General features: G+C 42.4%; 1 protein-coding gene across 2 annotated transcripts in view; it reads right to left on the bottom strand.

Annotated features, from left to right (window-relative positions):
• The window catches only part of STK32B (serine/threonine kinase 32B), a 182993-nt gene that overhangs the window by 38120 nt on the left and 122016 nt on the right, over positions 1–22857 (bottom strand). For both annotated transcript variants that reach the window (XM_067297180.1, XM_067297181.1), the window contains 2 exons: positions 19269–19306; positions 10108–10197 (listed from right to left, as the gene is read on the bottom strand). In XM_067297180.1, the coding sequence (XP_067153281.1) occupies positions 10108–10197; positions 19269–19306 (128 nt within the window). The remainder of the gene's footprint in view (positions 1–10107; positions 10198–19268; positions 19307–22857) is intronic.

The raw sequence follows: 22857 nt of genomic DNA, 5'->3' as shown, positions 1-22857 counted from the left end.
CCTTTCTGGTAATCTCAAATATTCAGCAATTCTTCACCATGACAGCGACCTATGAAAGCAGCTGTGAAAATCTGAGATAACAAGCCTGTAAGATAGGAAGGGGTAGCTGAAACTTTTTCGGTAATTTACTACTGATTTTATTGGTTTAGATTTTTGGCAGGTATGTAAGATACTTTTAGGATACTAAAAGTTACTTTATTAGTTTGCTGTGAAATAAAGTCATGGTGCATTTTTCAGATAACTTTAGCCTTTACTGAAGAAAACCTCAAACCCTCTATCTGACTCCACTACCACCAGAAATGGAAAAGAAATACTGAAGAAAACCTCAAACCCTCTATCTGGCTCCACTACCACCAGAAATGGAAAAGAAATTTATAATCTGTGAGTGGGAAGTTTTTACAACACCCAGTGTGTCTCACAAATAATATACAGATGTATGGAAATTCCATCACAAAAAAAGCAAATATTTCAGGGAATAAAAAGCATATGCAATAGGACTCAAATATGTCTAAATTATGCAAGGGTCAGTAATAAACAAAAGGTAATGTAAGTAATATTTTCTGGATGTATTTTAGTGTTTAACATTTTGTTTTGTAACCAGCGAGCCTGTTGCAGGGTTCAAAGGTCAATATTGCAACTGGGCTCCCGGTATAGCAAGTATTATCTGAGGCACAAGTGTATTGCCTGCAACCTGTATGAGGGGCCAAAATGAGAAACACCTTTTTTTTTTGCTCACAGAGCTTGGATAGCATTGAAGATGGTGAACATTAACACAAGTGCTTCCATCGAGTCATATCCTGGCATCCTTTAATCACAAGAGGACAAGTGAATGACTGCCCACAGGAAAAAAAGCCGAGGCCACATGTTCCAGCCATGGACTGTGGCTGGGGACCGTGGCTGGGGACCGCGCTCGTCCTGCCCCGTGCTGGCTTTCTTTGCACCTGCTCACCACGCATTCCCCCACAAGTGTTTGCATCTACTTGTTGGAAGCAGACATGCCTGTCAAAAGTCAGCTCAAAGGACATTTTGCAGTGCTTGCCAGGGTAGGAGTATGACAACCTGAAAGCATATGAGTTTTCTAACAACTGTTCTTACGATAAAACCCTTGACAGCACCCTCAGTCACAGGTGATGTAGAAGATTTGGGGAGTAATTTCATAATGACAAGATCAGGCACGGGTGAGACACAAAAGTTTCCTAAATCAGACTAAGGCACACATTGTATTTCAGAGCTGCAGCCACCTGAGTAGTAGGGGACAGAAACTCTAAAGACCCCTGGAAATTCAAGCAGCTGAATTCACTTCAGCATTTCAAGTCAAAGGGGTAATTTATATTGAGGAATAAAACTGCAGCAGCAGCTGCAGCTGATTTTGCAGACTATTGGTCTTGTTACAGACGCAGCAGTTTGCGCAGCAGTTTGCGCAGAAGGGCGCATGAAGGTACCTTCGTTTCTGTTCCCTGTGGTGTACGCTTCCTCAAGTATGGTCGTGACACACCACAGAGCGCGTTCCCCAGTGGCTGTTGGAGTTGCTGTGTCAGAGGCTGGGACCCAGACCGACCCTCTGACAGTAGATGCAGCTCCACAGGTCTCAGGCTGCAGGGAGTGCTTGGGGCCTCTTTGGGAGGCCTGGGCTGGCAGCCAGCTCTCCTGCAGGAGGTGTGCTGCTGTTGGCGAGCTGTGTCGTCAAGTAAGGGAGTTACGGGAGGAGGTCAGTAGGCTGCGCAGCATCCGAGAAGATGAGCAAGAGATAGACAGGGTATTCTCGGAGACTGTGCAGCTTCGGGAGTCCCAACCCCCCACAGCAGTGGAGTTGCCAGAGGGCTCTGTGCCGTGTGAAACGGTACATCATAACACCGTAGAAGAAGGCTGGAAACTGGTCACTGCTCGTGGGAGGAGAAAGGCTCCTACTCCTCCCAAAGACTTGCAGCTGAAGAACAGGTTTAGTGCCCTCCAGGATGAGGAGGAGATGGGCATGGCTGCAAGGGGAGTAACTGGGACAACAGACCCTGTGCCCTGCCGGAACGCCCGGAAGAAGCGGCGGGTGATTGTTGTGGGGGACTCCCTGCTGCAGGGGATGGAGGCATCTCTCTGCCGACCTGACCTCATGTCTAGAGAGGTTTGTGGCCTGCCAGGGGTTCGTGTGAGAGACGTCATGGAAAGACTGCCAAGGCTTGTCCATGCTTCAGACTATTACCCACTGCTGCTCTTCCATGTGGGTGCCAATGACACCAAGGGCAAACTGGAGACCATCAAGCAGGATTTCAGAGCTCTGGGGATGGTGGTCAAGGGTCTGGGAGCCCAGGTCATCTTCTCCTCAATCCTGCCAGTGAGGGGGATGGATGAGAGGAGGAGGAGATGGACTTTCCAAGTTAACAACTGGCTGCGCCACTGGTGTTGGCAACAGGGTTTTGGTTTCTACGACCATGGGACCCTGTTTGAAGATCGTCAACTGATGGCGAGAGATGGGATCCACCTCACGAGGCAGGGCACGCGGGTCTTTGCCAACAGGTTGGCCAACCTGGTAAGGAGGGCTTTAAACTAGGAAAGATGGGGGAAGGGGAGAGTTATAGAGACAGGGTAGTTGGCAAAAGACAGCTCAAGTCAGGATGCCTCCAACAGGTGAATGCAGCCAGGGAAGTGCGCATGGGATGTGGCTATGGAGGACCCTCTTTTACCCCTCCTGGGAAACCTGCATGCTCGATCACCTCTCTGAAATGCCTGTACACCAATGCACGCAGCTTGGGGAACAAACAGGAAGAACTAGAGATGTGTGTGCGGCCGCAGGGCCATGATCTCATTGCCATTACAGAGACATGGTGGGATAGCTCGCATGACTGGAGTGCTGTCATGGATGGCTACGTGCTTTTTAGGAAAGACAGGCCAGGAAAGCGAGGTGGTGGAGTTGCTCTTTATGTGAGAGAGCAACTGGAATGTATTGAGCTGTGCCTAGGGGTGGCTGAAGAGCGAGTCGAGAGCTTATGGGTAAGGATTAAAGGGCAGGCTAGCATGGGTGACACTGTTGTGGGTGTTTACTACAGGCCACCTGATCAGGAAGAGGAAGTCGATGAGGCCTTCTACAGACAGCTGGAAGTAGCCTCACGATCCCAGGCCCTGGTTCTCATGGGGGACTTCAACCACCCCAATATCTGCTGGAAAGACAACACAGCTAGGCACAAACAGTCCTGGAGGTTCCTGCAGAGAATTGGTGACAACTTCCTGACACAGGTGGTGGAGGAGCCAACAAGGAGAGGTGTGCTGCTGGACCTCGTACTAACAAACAAAGAAGGACTGGTGGAAGATGTGAAGGTCAGGGGCTGCCTTGGCTGCAGTGACCATGAGATGGTGGAGTTCAGGATCCTGTGAGGAGGCAGCAGGGCACCAAGTAGGATCGCAACCCTGGAGTTCAGGAGAGCAAACTTTGGCCTCTTCAGGGACCTACTTGGAGGAATCCCATGGGTTAGGGCCCTAGAAGGAAGGGGCGTTCAAGAGAGCTGGTTAATATTCAAACATCACTTCCTCCAGGCTCAAGAGCAGTGCATCCCTATGAGTAGGAAGTCAAGCAAAGGAGGTAGGACACCTGCATGGATGAGCAAGGAGCTCCTGGCAAAACTCAACCAGAAGAAGGAAGTATACAGAAAGTGGAAAGGGGGACAGGCCACTTGGGAGGAATATAGGAACATTGTCAGAGTATGCAGGGATGCGACGAGGAAGGCTAAGGCCCGTTTGGAATTAAATCTGGCTAGAGATGTCAAGGACAACAAGAAGGGCTTCTTCAAATACATCAGTAGCAAGAGGAAGACTAGGGAAAATGTGGGCCCTTTGCTGAATGGGGTGGGTGCCCTGGTGACGAAGGATGCAGAGAAGGCAGAGTTCCTGAATGCTGCCTTTGCTTCAGTCTTTACTGCTCAGGCCAGCCCTCAGGAACCCCAGACCCTGGAGACAAGAGAGAAAGTCTGGAGAAAGGAAGACTTTCCCTTGGTCGAGGAGGATCGGGTTAGAGATCATTTAAGCAGACTTGACTCCCACAAATCCATGGGCCCTGATGGGATGCACCCACGAGTGCTGAGGGAGCTGGCGGATGTCATTGCTAAGCCACTCTCCATCATCTTTGAAAGGTCATGGAGAACAGGAGAGGTGCCTGAGGGCTGGAAGAAAGCCAATGTCACCGCAGTCTTCAAAAAGGGCAAGAAGGAGGACCCAGGGAACTACAGGCCAGTCAGCCTCACCTGCATCCCTGGAAAGGTGATGGAGCAGCTCATCCTGGAGGCCATCTCCAAGCATGTGGAGGACAAGAAGGTGATCAGGAGTAGTCAGCATGGCTTCACCAAGGGGAAATCAAATGACTGGCTGGGTAGATGAGGGGAGGGAGAGCAGTGGATGTTGTCTACCTTGACTTCAGCAAGGCTTTTGACACTGTCTCCCATAACATCCTCATAGGGAAGCTCAGGAAGTGTGGGTTAGATGAGTGGACTGTGAGGTGGATTGAGAACTGGCTGAATGGCAGAGCTCAGAGAGTTGTGATCAGTGGTGCAGAGTCTAGTTGGAGGCCTGTAGCTAGCGGTGTCCCCCAGGGGTCAGTGCTGGGTCCAGTCTTGTTCAACTTCTTCATCAATGACCTGGATGAAGGGACAGAGTGCACCCTCAGCAAGTTTGCTGACAATACAGAACTGGGAGGAGTGGCCGATACGCCAGAGGGCTGTGCTGCCATTCAGAGAGACCTGGACAGGCTGGAGAGGTGGGCGGAGAGGAACCTCATGAAGTTCAACAAAGGCAAGTGCAGGGTCCTGCACCTGGGGAGGAATAACCCCACGCACCAGTACAGGTTGGGGGTTGACCTGCTGGAAAGCAGCTCTGCCGAGAAGGACCTGGGAGTGCTGGTGGACACCAAGTTAAGCATGAGGCAGCAATGTGCCCTTGTGGCCAAGAAGGCCAATGGTATCCTGGGCTGCATCAGGAAGAGTGTTGCCAGCAGGTCGAGGGAGGTGATTCTCCCCCTCTACTCAGCCCTGGAGAGGCCCCATCTGGAGTACTGCGTCCAGTTCTGGGCTCCCCAGTACAAGAGGGATGTGGCACTACTGGAGCAAGTCCAGCGAAGGGCTACAAAGACGATTAGGGGACTGGAGCATCTCTCTCATGAGGAAAGGCTGAGAGAGCTGGGCCTGTTTAGCCTGGAGAAGAGAAGGCTGAGAGGAGATCTTAACAACGTGTACAAGTATCTGAAGGGAGGGTGTCGAGAGGATGGGACCAGACTCTTTTCAGTGGTGCCCAGCGACAGGACGCGAGGCAATGGGCACAAACTGAAACACAGACAGTTCCATCTGCACATGAGGAAAAACTTCTTCACTGTGAGGGTGACAGAGCACTGGAGCAGGTTGCCCAGAGAGGTTGTGGAGTCTCCTTCTCTGGAGATATTCAAAACGCGCCTGGATGCAATCCTGTGCAATGTGCTCTAGGTGACCCTGCTTGAGCAGGGAGGTTGGACTAGATGATCTCCAGAGGTCCCTTCCAACCTCAGCGATTCTGTGATTCTGTGATTCCTTTCAGATTCACCTTTCTTCATGTTTTTGTTGTTTATGTGTGGCATGTATTTTACGTGTCTGAATGAATCAGCTAAGAATGGTGGAATGTACAGAAACTGGCAGGTTTCTGGAAAAATGTTCAAGTTCAGATACATTGCATTCCATAGAGCCATTTCATATTTAGGGAAATAGGCAGAGAACTAGTTAGCCTGAGAAAGACTTGGGGACAAAAAGGCTAATATGAAGTGGGATTAAGCAAAGGCTGCAGGAGCTAACTCGCATCATGCTTAGACTTACAAGGTAGGCTGTATTTTAAACTATCTTAATCAGAATTGCTAGTGCATTTCTACAACACAATGCCAGTATATTGCATTTTTATGGATACAAATTTTAGGCAGTCATGCTGCATGTGAATGAATCTCTCCCTGGCAATTTCTCAGCCTGTTCCAATCAGATTTCAAATAAAATTAAAGATAATATTTTTCTGTATGTTTCTTTAAACTGGCAGTAGGTAGAGATGAGAAAGCCTATAAATACCTCAACTAGGGGAAAGTTTGGAGTATGCCCTCATGTCATATTATATGTAGCAGAATTCAAATGGGAGTGAGCTTTTATAAAATCCCAAATGGGGAAATCACACTTTGCATCTTCATTGTTGTCAAAACCAGTATAACATGAAGTATGTCTTACAGGAATCACTAGATTTCCTTGGTTCTGATGCTCAACGAGTGACTTGCTTGGAGGTAATTTTCCCTTATTACACTGAGATTAAAGAGTGATTTATATTCATGGTAATGAAAACCTGCTATCAAACATGGAGCCAAACTCCAAGCCTCTTTTTTTTCTGTCATTGTCCGAATGACTTATGCAAAGCCATGTGAAAAATCTGTGATACAGCCTTAAACCTGGAGATCATACCAATATCAAATAACCAATGGGAGTGAAAATAGTGCTTTTCTGATCCCAGCAACAGAAATGTATCTGTAGCATTTCACTAAAGGTATGATTCTCCACTAATTTAAAAGTGTAAATTAAGAGGAAAGGAAGTGAAGTCAATTCACTTAGAAAGAGGAAATGCAACACCACTGTCCGGCCCTATCTGTCAAACTCTCGATACCTGAGGTAGTTTTGCTGAAGCTTTGAATCCCAGGCTGTGCCTCAGAGGATAATCGCCCATCACTTTTTATCCTGAAACAGAGAATTGTAACAGCTCTAAAAGCTTTCCTGCTTCCTCGCAGCTCCTGATAAATGCAAGGATGACTCTTCTGACAGACAGAGTAGCAAGGACTCTAAACCTGTGGGTTTTGCATTTCCAAGAGATGAAGAAGACTCACTGGAGAGAAAGTAAACTGATGGATGGTGCAGAAATCTCTTCATAAAAGGCATTTTTCTTTTATCATTTCTTTTTGTGGTGAGATGGTTGGTTGGGGGAGGTCTGATGTGTGGGGAGGAGGATTCAGGGACAGAATGGCTCCATGAATTGAGGCGAACCAAGATAGTAGCTCATCACTGTGTGCATCTTGCCCCTGTCCCTCATCCTCCCCCACTTCCAGCTCTGTAATACACCTCCTTACTTGTGTCAGCTTGGGCTGACCACGGTTGCATGACTGGAACCATCTATGACCTCATCTAACTCCCTGGAAAGGCAGAAAAATGGCACTTCAAACTTAGGTCAGAGAAACTATTTGTCACGATCTTAAGGTGAGAAATTCATCTCAAAACAATAAAGCTATAAGGACATATCCATCTCTGAGACTAATATTTCCCTATTGGGTACAAGGACTCCAGAACTGCCTAACAAATAGAAAGTATGAGGCAGAGGGATATAAGTGGAATTTAGGCAGTGTGGCCTGGACTTAGGCATCTCTGCATCGAATAACCAGGCCTCCTAAGAGGAATCTCAGAAGCATTTCACTTCCTTGGGTAATGCCAGTTATGCAAATAATGTGTGTTACTCCTCTTCCTTTTTTGGCGGTGGAGGGGGGGGATTGGAATTCCAAAACACCTTGGTCATTATTCTAAAACTGATCCCTAAAATACCAAATCACTGTACTTAGCGCTTGCTACAGATTTTGTGTTCTTAGCTAGCTTTTTCTTGTGAAGAAAAATCTGCAAACAAAATAACTAAAAGAGTGGTGTCCACCTGTGTGTGCAAATGGGCTGAAAGAAGCTCCAAGGGATGCTAAATTTCCTGTTAACACTCAGCAGAATATTTGAACTAATCTGCTTCTGATCATTTTAACACTCAGATGATCTCTTCATTCCACACATTCAGACTATGACAGGCAGATGCTAAAATGCTAACTGACTCCTAAGCAAATACTTAGGTTTCTTCTGTTAATTTTCATAATAAATTTGCTTTCTAATGTGAAACTATGCAACCGCCTCAAGATTAAAAGCGTAAAGCTGCCATATCAGTCATTTAATTGACTACCAAATTAAATCACAGAAAAGATTCTATTGATATTATGTTTGCTGTCATCATCATATTTAAATAGGAAAAAGTATATTCTAAATTTATTTGAGCTCCTGCAAAATATCTACTGTCCAAGAGTATTTTTTGAATAATGTATATAATAAGAATTTGCACATCTAATGCCAGTGGCTGTAGGCAGCTATTTAAGCAGCCTGGAGCTGCTGGTGAGCCTGGAGATATAAAATTTTCCCAGAAATGCAAAACGACAGTCCTGGAAATGGTGGAGTTTTTTAAATATTTCAGTCCTCACATGTATAAAGACACTTCAGTGAATGGAGTTCGTTTCACATGTAAGTTGTACAGCTATTTGTGTGTGTGTGTGCACGTGGGGGAGGTCAAATTATTTCTAGAGGAAAAAAATGTTATTTTTTCTGAGCTTTTGTTGTTTTGGATTTTTTTCATAAATCAAAACACCACATACAGGCAAAAATGTTCATGTGAATTCTTGTTAAATTAAAGCAGTCAGTGTACGTTAGGCTGTGATATCCCTTCCCATCTCTTTTCACCACATCCAATAGAGGATGCAGGGTACAATGTTGAACACTCAGGTACCAGCCCCGAGTACCTAAACTCGGCATCCTGATCTCCATACACAGCGCATGTGCAGTGTTGACCAGCTCATCTAAGTAGAGACACTGAACCAGGTACTCAGCCAGAGCTGACCAGTGAGAAAGTCGTCTAAACCTTACTCCTCTGCATAACTTAAATGCTTTAGCCAGGACTACATGAAATGTTTCTCATGCCATTTGGGGTTCATCTATAAAAGTAAGCTAAACAACACCAAGGTGACATGCAAGCCTGAGCCCAAGTGGCCCAGTCTGGCCACATGCGAGCTATCGTATCCTATCAACCCCAAAACAAGGTGTCTATGTCCCAGCTGCTAATGCAGAATAGACCCGGCCCTGCTAACTCTTTGGGAATTACTTGGGAGAGTGCTAGATGTTTCAGGCTAAAACCACATCATATCTGAAAATAAGACGAGTGTGCTCTGGAGCCTGGGACCGCTGTGACACTGTCTCAGTACTAGCACAGAGGTAGTCCCGTGCAAGCCTGGCCGCTTCATCGACATGCAGGTTTTACAGTGCTCTTCTGGGTGGGAAGAGCATAAAGTGCTCATTTCTATCTTGGGCAAACACTTTGAGCCCTATGCTATTATGCAGAAGTGAGGTAACAGTGGCTTTTGGTCCCCTATCCACATGTTCAGAATACATTAGCATACTGGTATTTTGATAGTGCATGGGTGTTAGATGTGCCCTGAGCATGCCCGGCAGAGAAAGCCTTTTGGGGACACACACACACCTCTTAGACTAGTTTCTGGACCCCAAATAAGTTTAGTCTTAAGCTAGTCTTGTCTTCAAGCTATGGCAGTTTTCTGCGTGGACAGAATTAAAATAACAGATGTGTGTGAAGCCACAGGTAAGTTGAATCACACCTATATTTAGCTCTGAAAGCTAGCCTAACTTCGGTAGAACAAATTGCCTTCAGGAAATGTCTTCACTCCTTCAGCTCTAGGGGAAATTTGAATTATTAGCTTAGCCAAGATGCTTAACTTTTAGGCACATGAAGTCAGGGGAACTGAATTTTATTCTCACAGCCTTCAATCTATGCATTTAAAATTCACATGATTAAAACACAAAATGTCCCCTAAAGCCAAGGAACAGTCACCTAAGTGGTTAGTTATCTAGGACTCTAAATAACAGGTAAATTTTTGAGGAAGCTAGTTCAGCAATGCAATTAATGATGTGCCTAGGTTTTAAAAATTACATTATGTGTTCTCTGCTACATCATAGATACAGTAATACAGTTATAACCTTATATTCTTCTCTCCAAACTGTGGGGACTTGCTTGACAGAACGCAGCTGAGCCTCTCTCAAATTGGCTTCACAAAATAAAAAACAAACAGAATCTGACTAAAAGCACTGCAGACACCAAACCATTCCCCAATCCTCCTATCTCTGATGTTTTCCATTGCTAACATACATACACTACCTAAAAAAAGAAGTTGCTCACATTTATTATATGCTTTTACAACTAAAAATTCTTTTCATACACCACTAATCAACATAAATGTGTGCATTTTATTACATTGTTACAATAGTCTTGAAAACTTACCCATATAGGGTTTTGTGCCAGCCATAGAAGAAGCTTTTTCTGAGCCTTTCACTATGGTCGCTATGTTAAAGTCTGTGATATGAACATGTCCTGCAATTACACAAAGTGAAAACAAAGGTCAAAATAGCACATCATGCAAATATTCCTTTCTTTATTTAATATTAAAATGCTAATGGAAATAAATTAAATTGGAAATTTTTACCAATTCATAGAAACTTACTATTACATGTTCATCAGAACTAGAAAAATTATATCAGCTCCAAAATGATGGCACACTTCTATTCCCGTATGGTGATGTCCACCATTAGTTCCCAGTGCCAACCCTTTGCTGCTGGTCACCCCTGAACCTCCTCCTGCCATGAACATCAAGTACAGTAAACACCTTTTCAGAACAGTAACATTATGCAGGAGCAGAACTGAATTTTGTGGCCCTATATGTGAAATATGCCTCTCCTTACCTCTAACTAGAGCCATCTCCCGCGATCTCATGTACTTGTGACATCTGTCTGCTATCTCATCCACTTCAAGTTACAGTCAGCCTGGCTTTTTCTGAATCTCCTCAGGGCAAAAAGGGAGCCAAGACGAAAAAGGGTATTTTCTAGTACAATAACTATAAAATTAGATTCACAGTAGCAGAAGAGTGTGTATGTAACAGCAGCAGGTCCCAAACGATCACTCATTTGACAGTGGGTTACAAGATGAAAGACATGTGACACAAATTGGCCCCTGGACTTGCTGCCTGACCAGCTAGACAGCTGATTTAAACTGAACTAATCAGGTTGGATGACCCAAACCTGCCATCATTATTTTCTTTCCTAGGGTAGTTTACTACAAGCAGAGTTAAAATTGCTCCACCACATATAGCAAAGCAATGGTTCGTAGCCCTGACTTGCCATAGGCAAGGTAAACTGAATGCAAATCTAGCCTGAAAACGTATCTGCAAACTTTTAAAGTTTAAATCTGCTATTTGGTTGTGCATCTTCCACTTAAGGACTCCTTTCATATTGTGGCATGATGTAGATATTATGCTGCCTGCGATTACATCTGGCAAAGTCATTCTAGAGGACAGAGTTCATGGAAAGGTACTTTCTTCCCCAGCTTAACCGTGCACTTGGATCAGACTTCTAAAAAAAACTCTGCAGATACTAGTTCAGTTATTATACAGTAACTCACTCACTGGAATTGAGCCACGTGTTATGTCATGTGATTAACTAGAGTCTTGAACGACAGGTTCCTGTAATGTTTTTTGATCAGGATCCCAGCCTCATTCAGCGCCCAGAACAGAGCAGACTCTGGGCATGAGGCAGTTTTTAAATGAAAGAGGTTGTTATCATGTTTGCTGCCAAAGATGAAATGAGTGTAACTTGCTTTTCGTCCTGATGTTGCTATTACCCCAGTGCCTGACTGAGGAACAGCAATTTCAGTAAAAGTTTATTCAGCGCCTACAGTCTAACCTAGATAATGTTCAGACAAAGTCTCCAGGAAATGCATCTGCCAATCTCTAAGAAGTCTGCAATCACGCATGTGTGAACTGAAAATCTCTGAGTCCTATAATTTGGCCAGATCTGCGGTGTTTTTAAAGGGAAAAAGGAAAAAGGCACATCCACTTCCAAAATTAAAGCTATATGCCCAAATCAGAGACACACTAGAGGTTTTCAATGAAATGGTTTGCATGCTTTCCCTAACCTTGTTCTCAAAAATCACCTATGAAGCTTTCCTCCTAAGACATCCAGCTCTGAACATATCAACAGAAATGTGGAAAAATCTGACAAAAACTGAGAGTAGATAAAAGTAATCTCTTCATAAGGGGGGGGAGGGTGTTAGGCTGCCGTAACAATAATTAGCGTTCATAACTCGGTCTAGCATCAAATTGCAAAATGACATTCTCCTTTCGTGGTGGCTGAAGCCAATGGCAGGTGCACAGCATGTTTGCAGTTTATTTCTGCAATAAAACACCATGGGAGAAAGTTTCTTGAAAGAGATAATTGAACCACATACAACCACCTCATGGCAGTAAATACAAGCAATTTCAGGTGCAAAGTAGAATGAAAAGCTGCAAGGATCTTGGCAGACTAATACATTCTCTTTTTTGACAGATAAATATTAAGTTCTGTCATTTAAATGACAGTATTGTAAGTGATTCTCCCTATTAGAGTGCCAGCATGATAGCCTAATGCATAACACCTATTACATAATATTCATTCAGACTGATCCAAATATTTGATTTGCAATGAAAATTGCCTCTCCGGTGGTGCATTGTTTTCTCTCCCTTTTATTAGATTTCTTTCCATTTAACAAAACTAAAATAGCACACATGTGAAGTGTTATATACACTGGTTGATGGCTTTTGTTAAAAATGCCTTTCTGTAATGCAAGGGATAGACTGGGAAGATCGGATCTGCATAATTCTGCTGCATCCTGGTACCGATACAAAAGCTGCTGCACTGGCTGCAAGCGGCTCTTGGTGGGAGCCAGGTAGAGGCTGGAGCTGACCCCCAGCCAGGGCAGAAGCGGGTGGCGGGGAGCAAAGCACCCACTTGTGCAGACAGGCGGGAGCAGAGAAGGGCAAGGCCATGGCTGGAGGGATGCAGAGGTAGATTTCGGCCTTCCTGGGCACAAAGTTTAACAGGTTCGACTGTTTTGAGCCCAGTGACTTGCATTTTTTAAAGAATCATTAATTCTTTTCCTGAATATTTCAGGAGCTTTCAGTACCGCCCTCCCTCCCGCCCCAATTTCTATAGAAGGCTTCTGATCAATCTCTAAGACATGTACTTTTACTGCAACAGTTGCATACAGGAAAAGAAAAGCAAGCTACCGGTTAGACTAAAAATCCAAGAATATTGGCCATTTCATACCATTTCCAAAATTTCAGAACATGGGGACTTTTTCCCAGCTGAGCTTCAAACCTTATACTTGATCTCACTTTTTGCATAGCATCTTGCACAACAATTAAACACAGAAACGGTCAACTGTACCCTGGTTCCCTTCTCAGGTGTCAGGTATAATATTGAACCAAACAGTATGCCAGTACCACTTGGTTCTAGATGTAAGAGCTGTGAGACTGAACAGTGCACGATAGATTCAGCAGTACCAAACTGATTTGAGTATCGCAGGGGAAGAAGTCACTGCTTAATCCCTGTGGCTGCATGACCCAATATGATAATAAGATGACAGGGGACAGAAGAGAAGAAAAGGCAAATTAGCATGTTCCTCTGACTCTCTACAGAGTTGTATTTACAAATTTCATGTACATCAACAAATATGTTCTAAGCAGAAAGTATTCCAATGGAAATTGTTTTGAAAATTGAATTCCTCCAGTCAACTTCAAACTAAGGCTATAAATGCAAAAAATTGTAAATTAATACCTACTGCACAGTGTATGGCTTTCAGAAGCTTTACATGTGCAGCTCAGAAGTGCTATATGGCTTGTATGTCTCGCTTTTCCACATAGCCTGAAAATCCAATATTGGAAGTAAACAACAAATAATCTTTGTTGGACTCTTATTTAATTTTTGCTAAATGAGGACTGATCATAAGTAAAGTCAAACTAAGTTCTGAAAGTTGGCTGAGGCAGACTGACTAACATTAAGCAGAGGAAAATATACATAATTTCACACCTAACTGAGTTTCTAAGAGTATGCAATTGACGGGGTGGATGCGTGGAAAGATAGAAAAAATATCAAGCCTGGAATTAGTGCCACTACCTCCACATGCGTCAGAACGCATGGGAAATCTCAGCAAAGTAACATTTTGGAGCAAATTCAGAACTGGTTTGTCCTCAGAAGGTCAAGCTCTATGAACTATTTAAAAAGCAACTCTCTGGGTTCATCTGTACTACGTACAAGAGTGTAAGCTGGTATGCACGTGAACTTGGCATGACTTGGCAGTCTGTCAGTTATTATCAAGGAAGTTTTTAGAAACGTTACTATATTGCTATAGATGGGTTCATAAAGGCTATGTATTTCAAAAGGGGCAGGCATGTTTAATGGCCACATAAGCATGTAAAAGTTCCAAATGCACTTTCAAAGCCTAGGTAGTTCCAGGTAAATGAGTTGTGCTCTGAACACTCACATGGTTAACCAACACCGGGAAAATTGTTTGTGCATGTGATAAGGGTTATCGCTAATGCAGACACACCAGGTACTTCTCTAGTGGAGACTTTACATCTCTCAGAGCTTTTTTTATATAATATCAATATTGCCAATTCTGTTGTTCAGAAGTCAACAGCCAGAATTCAAAATATTGAATCTATGGTTCCTTTTTCATCGTATTTTTGGATTTAAGCCCAAAATTGCACATTGGCTGCATTTTTTCAACTTTGCCTTTATTTTTCAAATGAGAGCCGAGCTTTTCATATAATCAAGTAAATGGAACTTTAAGGACAACTTTGATGATCATAAAACAATATAATCATATATAAAAGGCACATACAAATGTCAACTTGAAACTGCCTCTTCATAACAGAAATGAGTAAAATTATCGCTAATACATATGCAAAAATTCAGTTTATAAAAAAATGAATAGAACATTATCATTCTTGTTGAGGCTAAAAGTGAAATATCAGGTCTGTGATTTCAATACGAGAAAAACTTTAGGAAACATTTCCAAGACTAGCGCTAGGAGGCAGTCAGTGAAAATGGCAGGTGGTACATTCAAAGCAAACAAACAGGTAATGATTCTTCACATAATCTATGTTTAAGCTATGGAACTCTTTGCTACAAGATGTTAATGATGCTGAAAGTTCACTCCATTCAAGGAAACACCAGGAAAGACCATGGAAAAGACCACTGAATGTTACTAAATGCATGAACCACGTTCAACTTGGGAAATGCCTCAGTCACAAAAGACTGGAGGCTGGGTGAGTACACAGGGGAAGTACCCTTGGGAGCTTGCCTTGTTTTATATTCTGCTCTGTCATTCACTTTTTAGCAGCTCTTTGAGATAGGAAACTCATTTAGATGGGTCTTTGATCCAGTATGGTTGCTCTTATATTCTTAAGCTGAAAGCCTGCATATCTGTAACTATATCTAGGACAACAGGGAAGGAGAAAGGGAAGGGAGCAGCTGCCTTAAAAGGAGAAATTAAAAAGGCTGAGGATCTTCATATGAAACAAGAGAGGACTGAGAGAGTTTTAGAATGTCATGAGGATGGTGGATAAAGTGAATATAGAACTGTTATTCACCAAATCCTGCAATTCTAGGACTAGGGGATATTTGCTGAAAGGAGGATTGTTTAAAACAGATAAAAGAAAGCACTTTTCTTCCATGAAGGACAGTGAACTTCTAGAACTTGTTGCTCCAGGAGGCTGTAGAGGCAGATAATATCAGCAGCTTCAAAGAGGGTTTAGACAAGGTCATTAACAAAAGTCCAGCCAGGTTCTAAAGGGCATATGCAGAAATGTACTTCTAGCATCTTAACATAAAAACTGTGGGTGCTAGGGAGCGCTAAAGCACTGGATGTGGCAAAGTTGCAAAGGTGCTCTCTGTAAAAACTATTTCCTTTTGCTCTGGCTGTAATAGTACACTGGGCTAGGTAGACCATCAATCTGACCCAGTAGGGGATCATTCCCTAGGAGACCACACAGGCACCCTACCGGGTAGGGAGGTTACTGAAATTACTACAGGTAGGTAACCTTCCAGTCTTATAGAGTGATGTCCTGAAAAATACGCCTGAGGGGAAATCAAACCCTTTCAAATTTCCTGTAAAAAAAGTATAATTTTGATGTGGTCATTCTGCACAATGCAAAACCTAGGTGCCAAACTACAGCCCAATAATTCTGCAGAATGACCAGAAGTGTTAACAGCTACAGTGCTACCTAATATACATAGAAATAATAAGTTGGTTTCTCTGAAAAAAAGACATGTACTAATCCAGATGTCACTGCTTGTTTTTCTGCATTTAAGACATTCTACTTCTCCTTAGACACACAAGCTAATAGATCATGAGGCGATTTAAAGGCATCTTTAATTTCTTTGGCATTTCAGGAAAAATACAACAGCTCTAAGTTCCAAACATTTTCATTTCAGTTCTATTGTTCTAAACCATTAAAATGAAAGGAACAGTGGAGGAAGCAGAATAACATCAAGAGAATCCTATAACGCACTTCTCTATATAATACAATAATTATAGCTCTCCTGAACCATTGGGTAGTCCCTTCAACCATCAATGGAATAATTCTGTTTCAGATGCACGTTGGTTAACAGATCAGAGCACCACTGCTAAATTTAGTAAGAAGTCTTTATCCTAAGAGGAAGAGCTTTCTGGGAAAGCAGAGAGGGAACTAGAAAGAAGAGCTTTACAGGCAGCATTTGATTCCTTAAAGAGGCCCGATTCCAGTTTAGAGGGTGAACCAATATGAAATATTCCATTGTTTCACTGGCAGCACACGGAAAACATCCCTAATCTCTCTCCTCAAAGGAGACTCCTCTATGGGCTGGAGAATCTCTCCAGGAGACCTGGCAATTATCTTCTGGTAGCAGCTGAAACACTGTTCATAGGTGATTCCCACGTTCTCACTTAACATTACACTTCTCATGATAATCAAACATCTGTTTCCACTGATACATCAGAACCTGTGCACAGCAGTGTAAAGATGCGGCTCTGTTGAAAAGCCTACGGGAAAATTCAGGCTGGCTCTGCCAGCATGATTTTGAATATGTGGTGTATATTTTCATGCTTTTTGCTTTGAAATTTAGATTGATCATTTTTATGGGTTGGGAAAAATCTCATTTTCATTATTTCCGTATTCCTGAGGTATGCCTCCTAAACCACACAGGTAAATTGTAGTAAAACTAGTTTTAATGAGCAGAAATATCTGCAATCTTGGTATAATTTATGAAAGCTTCAGTCAGTTTTACTGCTTGAAGATGCAAGACAATGAGAAGGGCCTAACACTTTAACTTCTGCCAAAATAGTTTTCTTCAGTAAAGTCAAAGAAATCTAACTTATTGAAACAAACTCTTGGTCCAATTTTTATGCATGCCCAATTCTGTAAACTGTGCTTATGCAAAGTGTTGTTTAGTAAATTATAAGATGAACCTAAGGTTAATGTCAAGCATATAGGAAAGTGGCATGGCATCTGAGAGGCTACCTAAAGTTCCTGCACACCTGGTCATATTTGCTATTAGGTGAATTTGTTATGCTTGCTCTGCAGCCTAGCATATTTAAGGTGTATATACTCAACACCTTTTTCTGTGAAGTAAAAGCTGATGGTTCCTTCAAAAACAGTGTTACTATGAAGTATTGAAACTTTTATGGACCTCAGGGATGGTATTCATCTTGCTAAATGTGCATGTATAATGTGGATACCTACAGCTGAACCCAAGGTTTCCTTGGGTCACTGAGGAGAAACACATACTTCTAGTGTAGGCATCTGAAATAGGTCAGATGAATCAGACCCTACAATGTGCCTGTGTCTTTCTGCCATCTGTAAAGGAAGCATAAAGGGTGACTAGCATAGATAGATACACCTGTCCTAAAGATACAATCTCATTTAGTGAGTTGAAATGCATGGACCCTTACCTGGGCTGGGAAGGCTATATCGCCCAATCAGCTGACAGGTCTGTGAACCAAGGATTCATCTATCAAATAGCTGATTAATTCTGCTGATCAAGGCCGATTTGCAAGTCCAGGAAAGCATGGTTATTTTGCCACTTGTGTACAGGTGTTATGTAAGAGCAGTTTGCTGCTGCTATGGAGAAATAGGACTATCCATCCCAAAATTTTCGAGCTGGCTATAGCTGATTTTGTTACTGAATGCCTCATAGCCACTAAGAAAACTTCATTTTGCAACACATCAGTCACTGGTGTAGCTTTTCCTCTGCAATACTTGATCCTCTGTAAGGCTCCCTTAAGATGGCAGCAAAGCTCCTGCAAGAGGCTGATTTTGTGATGTAATTGACCTTAATGAGGGGCAAGAAGAGACAAGGGCAACCATACTTCAAAGGCTGTCAATCAGAGATTTAACACACTCATAGTCATTTCATGTTGCCTTTGACATCTTTAATCCACGCAGGACTTAAAGACAAGAGATTTCTATTTCACGCTTATTTGCTGATATTGGTCACTTATGGGTCACTTATGGGTCTGAAACATTAAATTACTTAAGTCCTAGATGGTTTAAAACTCAAATACTATTCAGCTTTGTTGGCTTCAGTATTCCTGGGGACAAACTCCAGCTGTTTGCAATGTTACTTTTTTTAATCAACTTTAACTTATATACCCAGCAGTTCTGCAATATATTTTGAAAGATAATGGTGACTTTGGCATCTTGCCAAGATTCCATATTTTCTCAAAGATTAATTTCTAAGGCATATGAAGCATGATACTTTCCCACACACCAAACATCTCTCTTTCTTTCCCCATTTAGTCTTCCTCTTGTAAATACTTTTGTTGTAACTGCTAAAAGGTTAACGCCTTCTTTCACTCTTATTTTCTCATGTCTTTCCTATGAATAGCTTCAAAACAATGCATGAAGGAAGTTTTAAGCAATATATGAAGAATTTTGCTATCATATACTACTATATGTCTAAATTTTAGAGAAATTAGCATTTATTATACCATTTTTTTTTAATTTGAGATCTAGATCTACTAGGAACTAGTAATGAAATTTCAAAGCTGATTATGTTGTCTCGTATTTTTAATGTCATTTGGACCAAAACTTCATGTAGAGCCATAAAAATCTTACAGAGGCTTAGAGGTAAATTTCCAAATTTGTATCTAAATTTAGGAAAATAATTACAGATGCCTACATGAGAAATAACCTGCTATTACAAATCGCTTAGCCCTTCAGTTCTGGAATAGAAACTGTAAGTGCTCGGTACCTCTGAAAATCAACTCTTCTCCTGATGGGTCTCTCAATATTAAAATACTGTTTTCTTCTTTCTTTCTTTCTTTTTTTTTTAATCAGGTGACCCTGGTGATCTCAATTCAGACTGAATTACTCTGTCTTCAGATCTTGTAAGTGTCAGAGCAACTTTAATTGTTTGCAATAAGAGGGGAAATTACAAGATCCACAAGGTGGACAGAGGGATTTTGTAGGGACAGATGAGATTCAGATACGAATCCAAAATCTCAGGTTGAATCACAAAGCACAAGCCACCATGTCACTGAGATCTCATAAATTAGACATATTTGAGAGAAAACAGTCAATAACCACTTACCGTGCTCATCCAGTAGTATGTTGTCAGGTTTGATATCCCTGGAAAATAAGAAAAGGAATGCATTACATTTGATACCCAAAGATGACTTGCAAATTTTAAAGCTTTTCCCATCTGGGTAGGACACTGGGACACTTAAATCATTAAAAATCCTGTGAAAAACATACCATACACAAAGGCAAGAGATTTTTGTCTAAGTCTTTTTACTGCTCAGATAAAACATGAATGCTAAAGAGAGCGTGAAAGATTCCATTTCAGTTTCTGTTTTCACATGGTTAGCATTGACATGGAATTGTTTTTCAAGATTACATACTTTATTCCTTATAGCAGTGGTAACAAAGAGACAGAAGATTTGCATCTTGAAGGTACCTCAGTGAATCAGGGACTCCTCATGTGACAAACCCAAGAAAATCATTTAATTGGAATCATCAGTGACCTAACCTTTCTGGCAGAACCCGCTGATGTTATCTCCCATGCTGATGTATCTGACCACTCACATTTCATAGAGTCCTGCTATCTTATGCTGCTGGGGTAAGTCTAGCAGCTCCAGGTTTAAATCCCAAATCTGCATATGTCTGTCTGTAACAGAGATAGCAGGCTGAGGAAGGGAGGGATGGTAAGACAGGATAGAGATTATGATATGCTGAAACATTAGCACAACTCTTCTCTTTAGATCTTAGCACAAAGAAATGGCATTGCCCTAGCTGCAGTTTCAGGATCATTTGCAAGTTGGCTTACGTTCAGGCTACTGTCAGGAGGGTTGGAGACAACTTTTCCCCCCACCCATTTCTGGGCATTCCCACCCCCTTTCTTGGATCAGCATCATTGCTCGCACTATGGAACTGCTCTGGTGGAAACTCGTCTCTTCCTTTGCCGGTCTGGATAGGCTCCTGTGATGGTGTGCTCCCCCCACCCCCGCCACCTGACCTTTCACCTGTAACACTGCTCAGGCAAACCATCAACAGCGGTCGTGATAGCTGCATCCGGTTGTGATGGATGTATCCGGCTCAAACTGGACTCAGGGGAGACAGATAACAGGACAATAGCCAAGGACTAATTGAGCATGTGCCAACTGAAATATGGCTGGCATGCAAATATGATTATGAGTCAATCATCTTATCCCATAAATAGGGGGCAGCCCAGAGCCCCTTGAGCTCTCCTGCACTGCAGTGGGCTGCATGCCAGAATCTCCCCTTGAGCAGGGACGCCTCTCAAGGTTACTCCTTGAGGTTGAGAGATTCCTTACCCATGACAGATCCTCAGTAAGAGACTAATAGCATGCTGAAACTTTGCAAACTTTGCTAAGTTGTATCTCTGATTGATTGTGCACGTAATCCTTTAGACATAAACAGTTGACCAAGTCCGGGACTAAGACTGGATTCAGCTGCACCCAGACTCCTCTGAGAAGGAGTTTGGAAAGCAACGGGGTCCACTCTGAACCTCATGACTCAACGGGAGGGTCTCCTTGACGATTTTGTCTGACCCTGTCCTCTACGCAGTAAATAACCAAGTGTACCTTGCCATCGAATCTTGTTAAACCGTTGTCTTATTTACCATTGAACTTTGCTAAATCACTGTCTTATATCAATAAAATATATTGCTGCTTCTCTCTTACGAGTGAAGTGCATCACTCATTCGTGACAGCTCCCTGATTTGTCTTGCCCTTCAGCTTCATGAAGTGGATGTGGGAGTACTGTGTGGCACTGCCTTTTCACTGGCAGCTGGTGCTCAGTGTAATTTTGAAGCCAGGCTTTTGGCGTGCTGTTACGTGGAGTATCAATCCACACTGAGCAAAACATTTGCCCCTTGGGCTGAGTTTTCCACTGAACTCAAAAGAGAAGCCATTGCAAACTGTTAAATTAAGCTGTTGAATGAGTTTGCAAACAAGCTGCAAAGATTTGCAAAGATCTGTGTATATACTTGGATATATCAGTGACTTTCAACAGAAACAAACACTTTGCAGTTTTGGCTGTTGAATTAAATCTTTTAAACTTTGCCTACACCAAGTTCAACAACCAGACCCTGCAATTCTCAAGTGGGTAAAGAAATTGGGGTTACACCTACGGACATTAGAGCCTTTCTGTCATAATAAGGTGGCTTACTGGTAACAGTGATACATTCAACTGCCTCCAAACTGTTTTCCCCAATTTAATAAAAGAAAAATTAAGAATTAGAATGGTAAAATTCATTAGTACTTCCCTGAGAATAAAACTGAGGAAAAGTAGAAATTCAGCTTTATAATGTACTGTCATGCATATAATAATGCAGCACTCAGGGACTGCTAATTACAAGCCCACACTTTTTCTATCTTCTTTTTAAGATGAGCTTAAACAATCTTATGTGAATGCCTGCTATGGTTTTGCCCCGTTAAATAAACTATATATTTTTACCATCACCAGAAAAGACATTGACATATCCACCTGACATCTGTCTATAGCACCAAATATATTCTAGATGCAGTTGCAACTGTAATGTTCAGGAACAGTCGAGCAATAAAATTAGATCTGTGCTTATCTTTCTGTGACTAATTCAGACAGTGGCTTATACTTGATACAAATCCAAATGTACCATAGACCCTTTCCCGCCTAAGGGATCTTCTCCAAGATGTGCTCCATTGACTTTGTGCACTCTGCTCTGAGCCAGGGCTGTCACGGGGAGGCAGCTGCAGCAGGGTATATCGCGTTGCGGAAAGCAGTCCAACCTGTCAGCCCCCAAGACACCTTGATGCACTCATAACTCTGTCTCACATCTCAAAATAAGTTATTCTGAACTGCTTTTACAGTAAGTAAAAGTCATGGGCTAACTTAAGCCAGAAGGGAAACAAGTTTCTCAAGTACTTTTTTCCAGAACATACAATGCTGCTGTTTTGGGAGCACATGCCTGGAGACGTGCACGATGAATAGATTCACGTTACAGATGAGAAACCAAAGTGCAAAGTCAGAGTGAAGAGTGTGCCTTCTAGTAGCGCTCTTTCACATGGTTATCCTCAATTTATAGCATGGTGCTAAAACCTCACTCCTCCACAGGCAGCTGGTTGACAGCTCTACGGATTGCAGAGGAGCAAGCCAGTAGTACATCATGTTGCATTAACCTGCCAGGTACAGGCCTATCTTTAAGTGCTCATGGGGTAGGGAGGATTCAACACAGTCAGTGTGAATACTTGGCAAGTCTAGGAGCAATGCAATTGTGATATATTCAGAATGGAGAACTTTTGGCAACTATAATACAAAAGACAGATAGTCCCTCTAAATAAAAAGTTTAGCTAAGTACATTTAAATAGTAAAAACCTTGTTTATGTAGGCAGGTGGATTTAAAACATAAAAATTCTTTAGTTAAGCAGTTTAACAAACATGTTAAATAAGTGAAATTCTATTTTGACTGCACATCAGATTTCCAGAAAACATTTTTCCTTTTAGCAGGCCTGTTCAAACAGCAGATGTGAAATTCCATACCTTAACTTCAGTGTTTTCCTGTTATGCACATCCCCAGCTACACAAATGAACTGAAACAGTAATTTCATGATACAAATCTCTTGAATGAGCTCACAATATAAATCCAAGCACTTTTGCAAATAATAAACTCAAATTTCAGA

This window comes from Apteryx mantelli, chromosome 5 (assembly GCF_036417845.1).
Source record: "Apteryx mantelli isolate bAptMan1 chromosome 5, bAptMan1.hap1, whole genome shotgun sequence".
Taxonomy (NCBI): Eukaryota; Metazoa; Chordata; class Aves; order Apterygiformes; family Apterygidae; genus Apteryx; species Apteryx mantelli.
The sequence above is the reverse complement of the archived record's forward strand: the minus strand, read 5'-3'. Positions and strand labels throughout refer to the sequence as shown.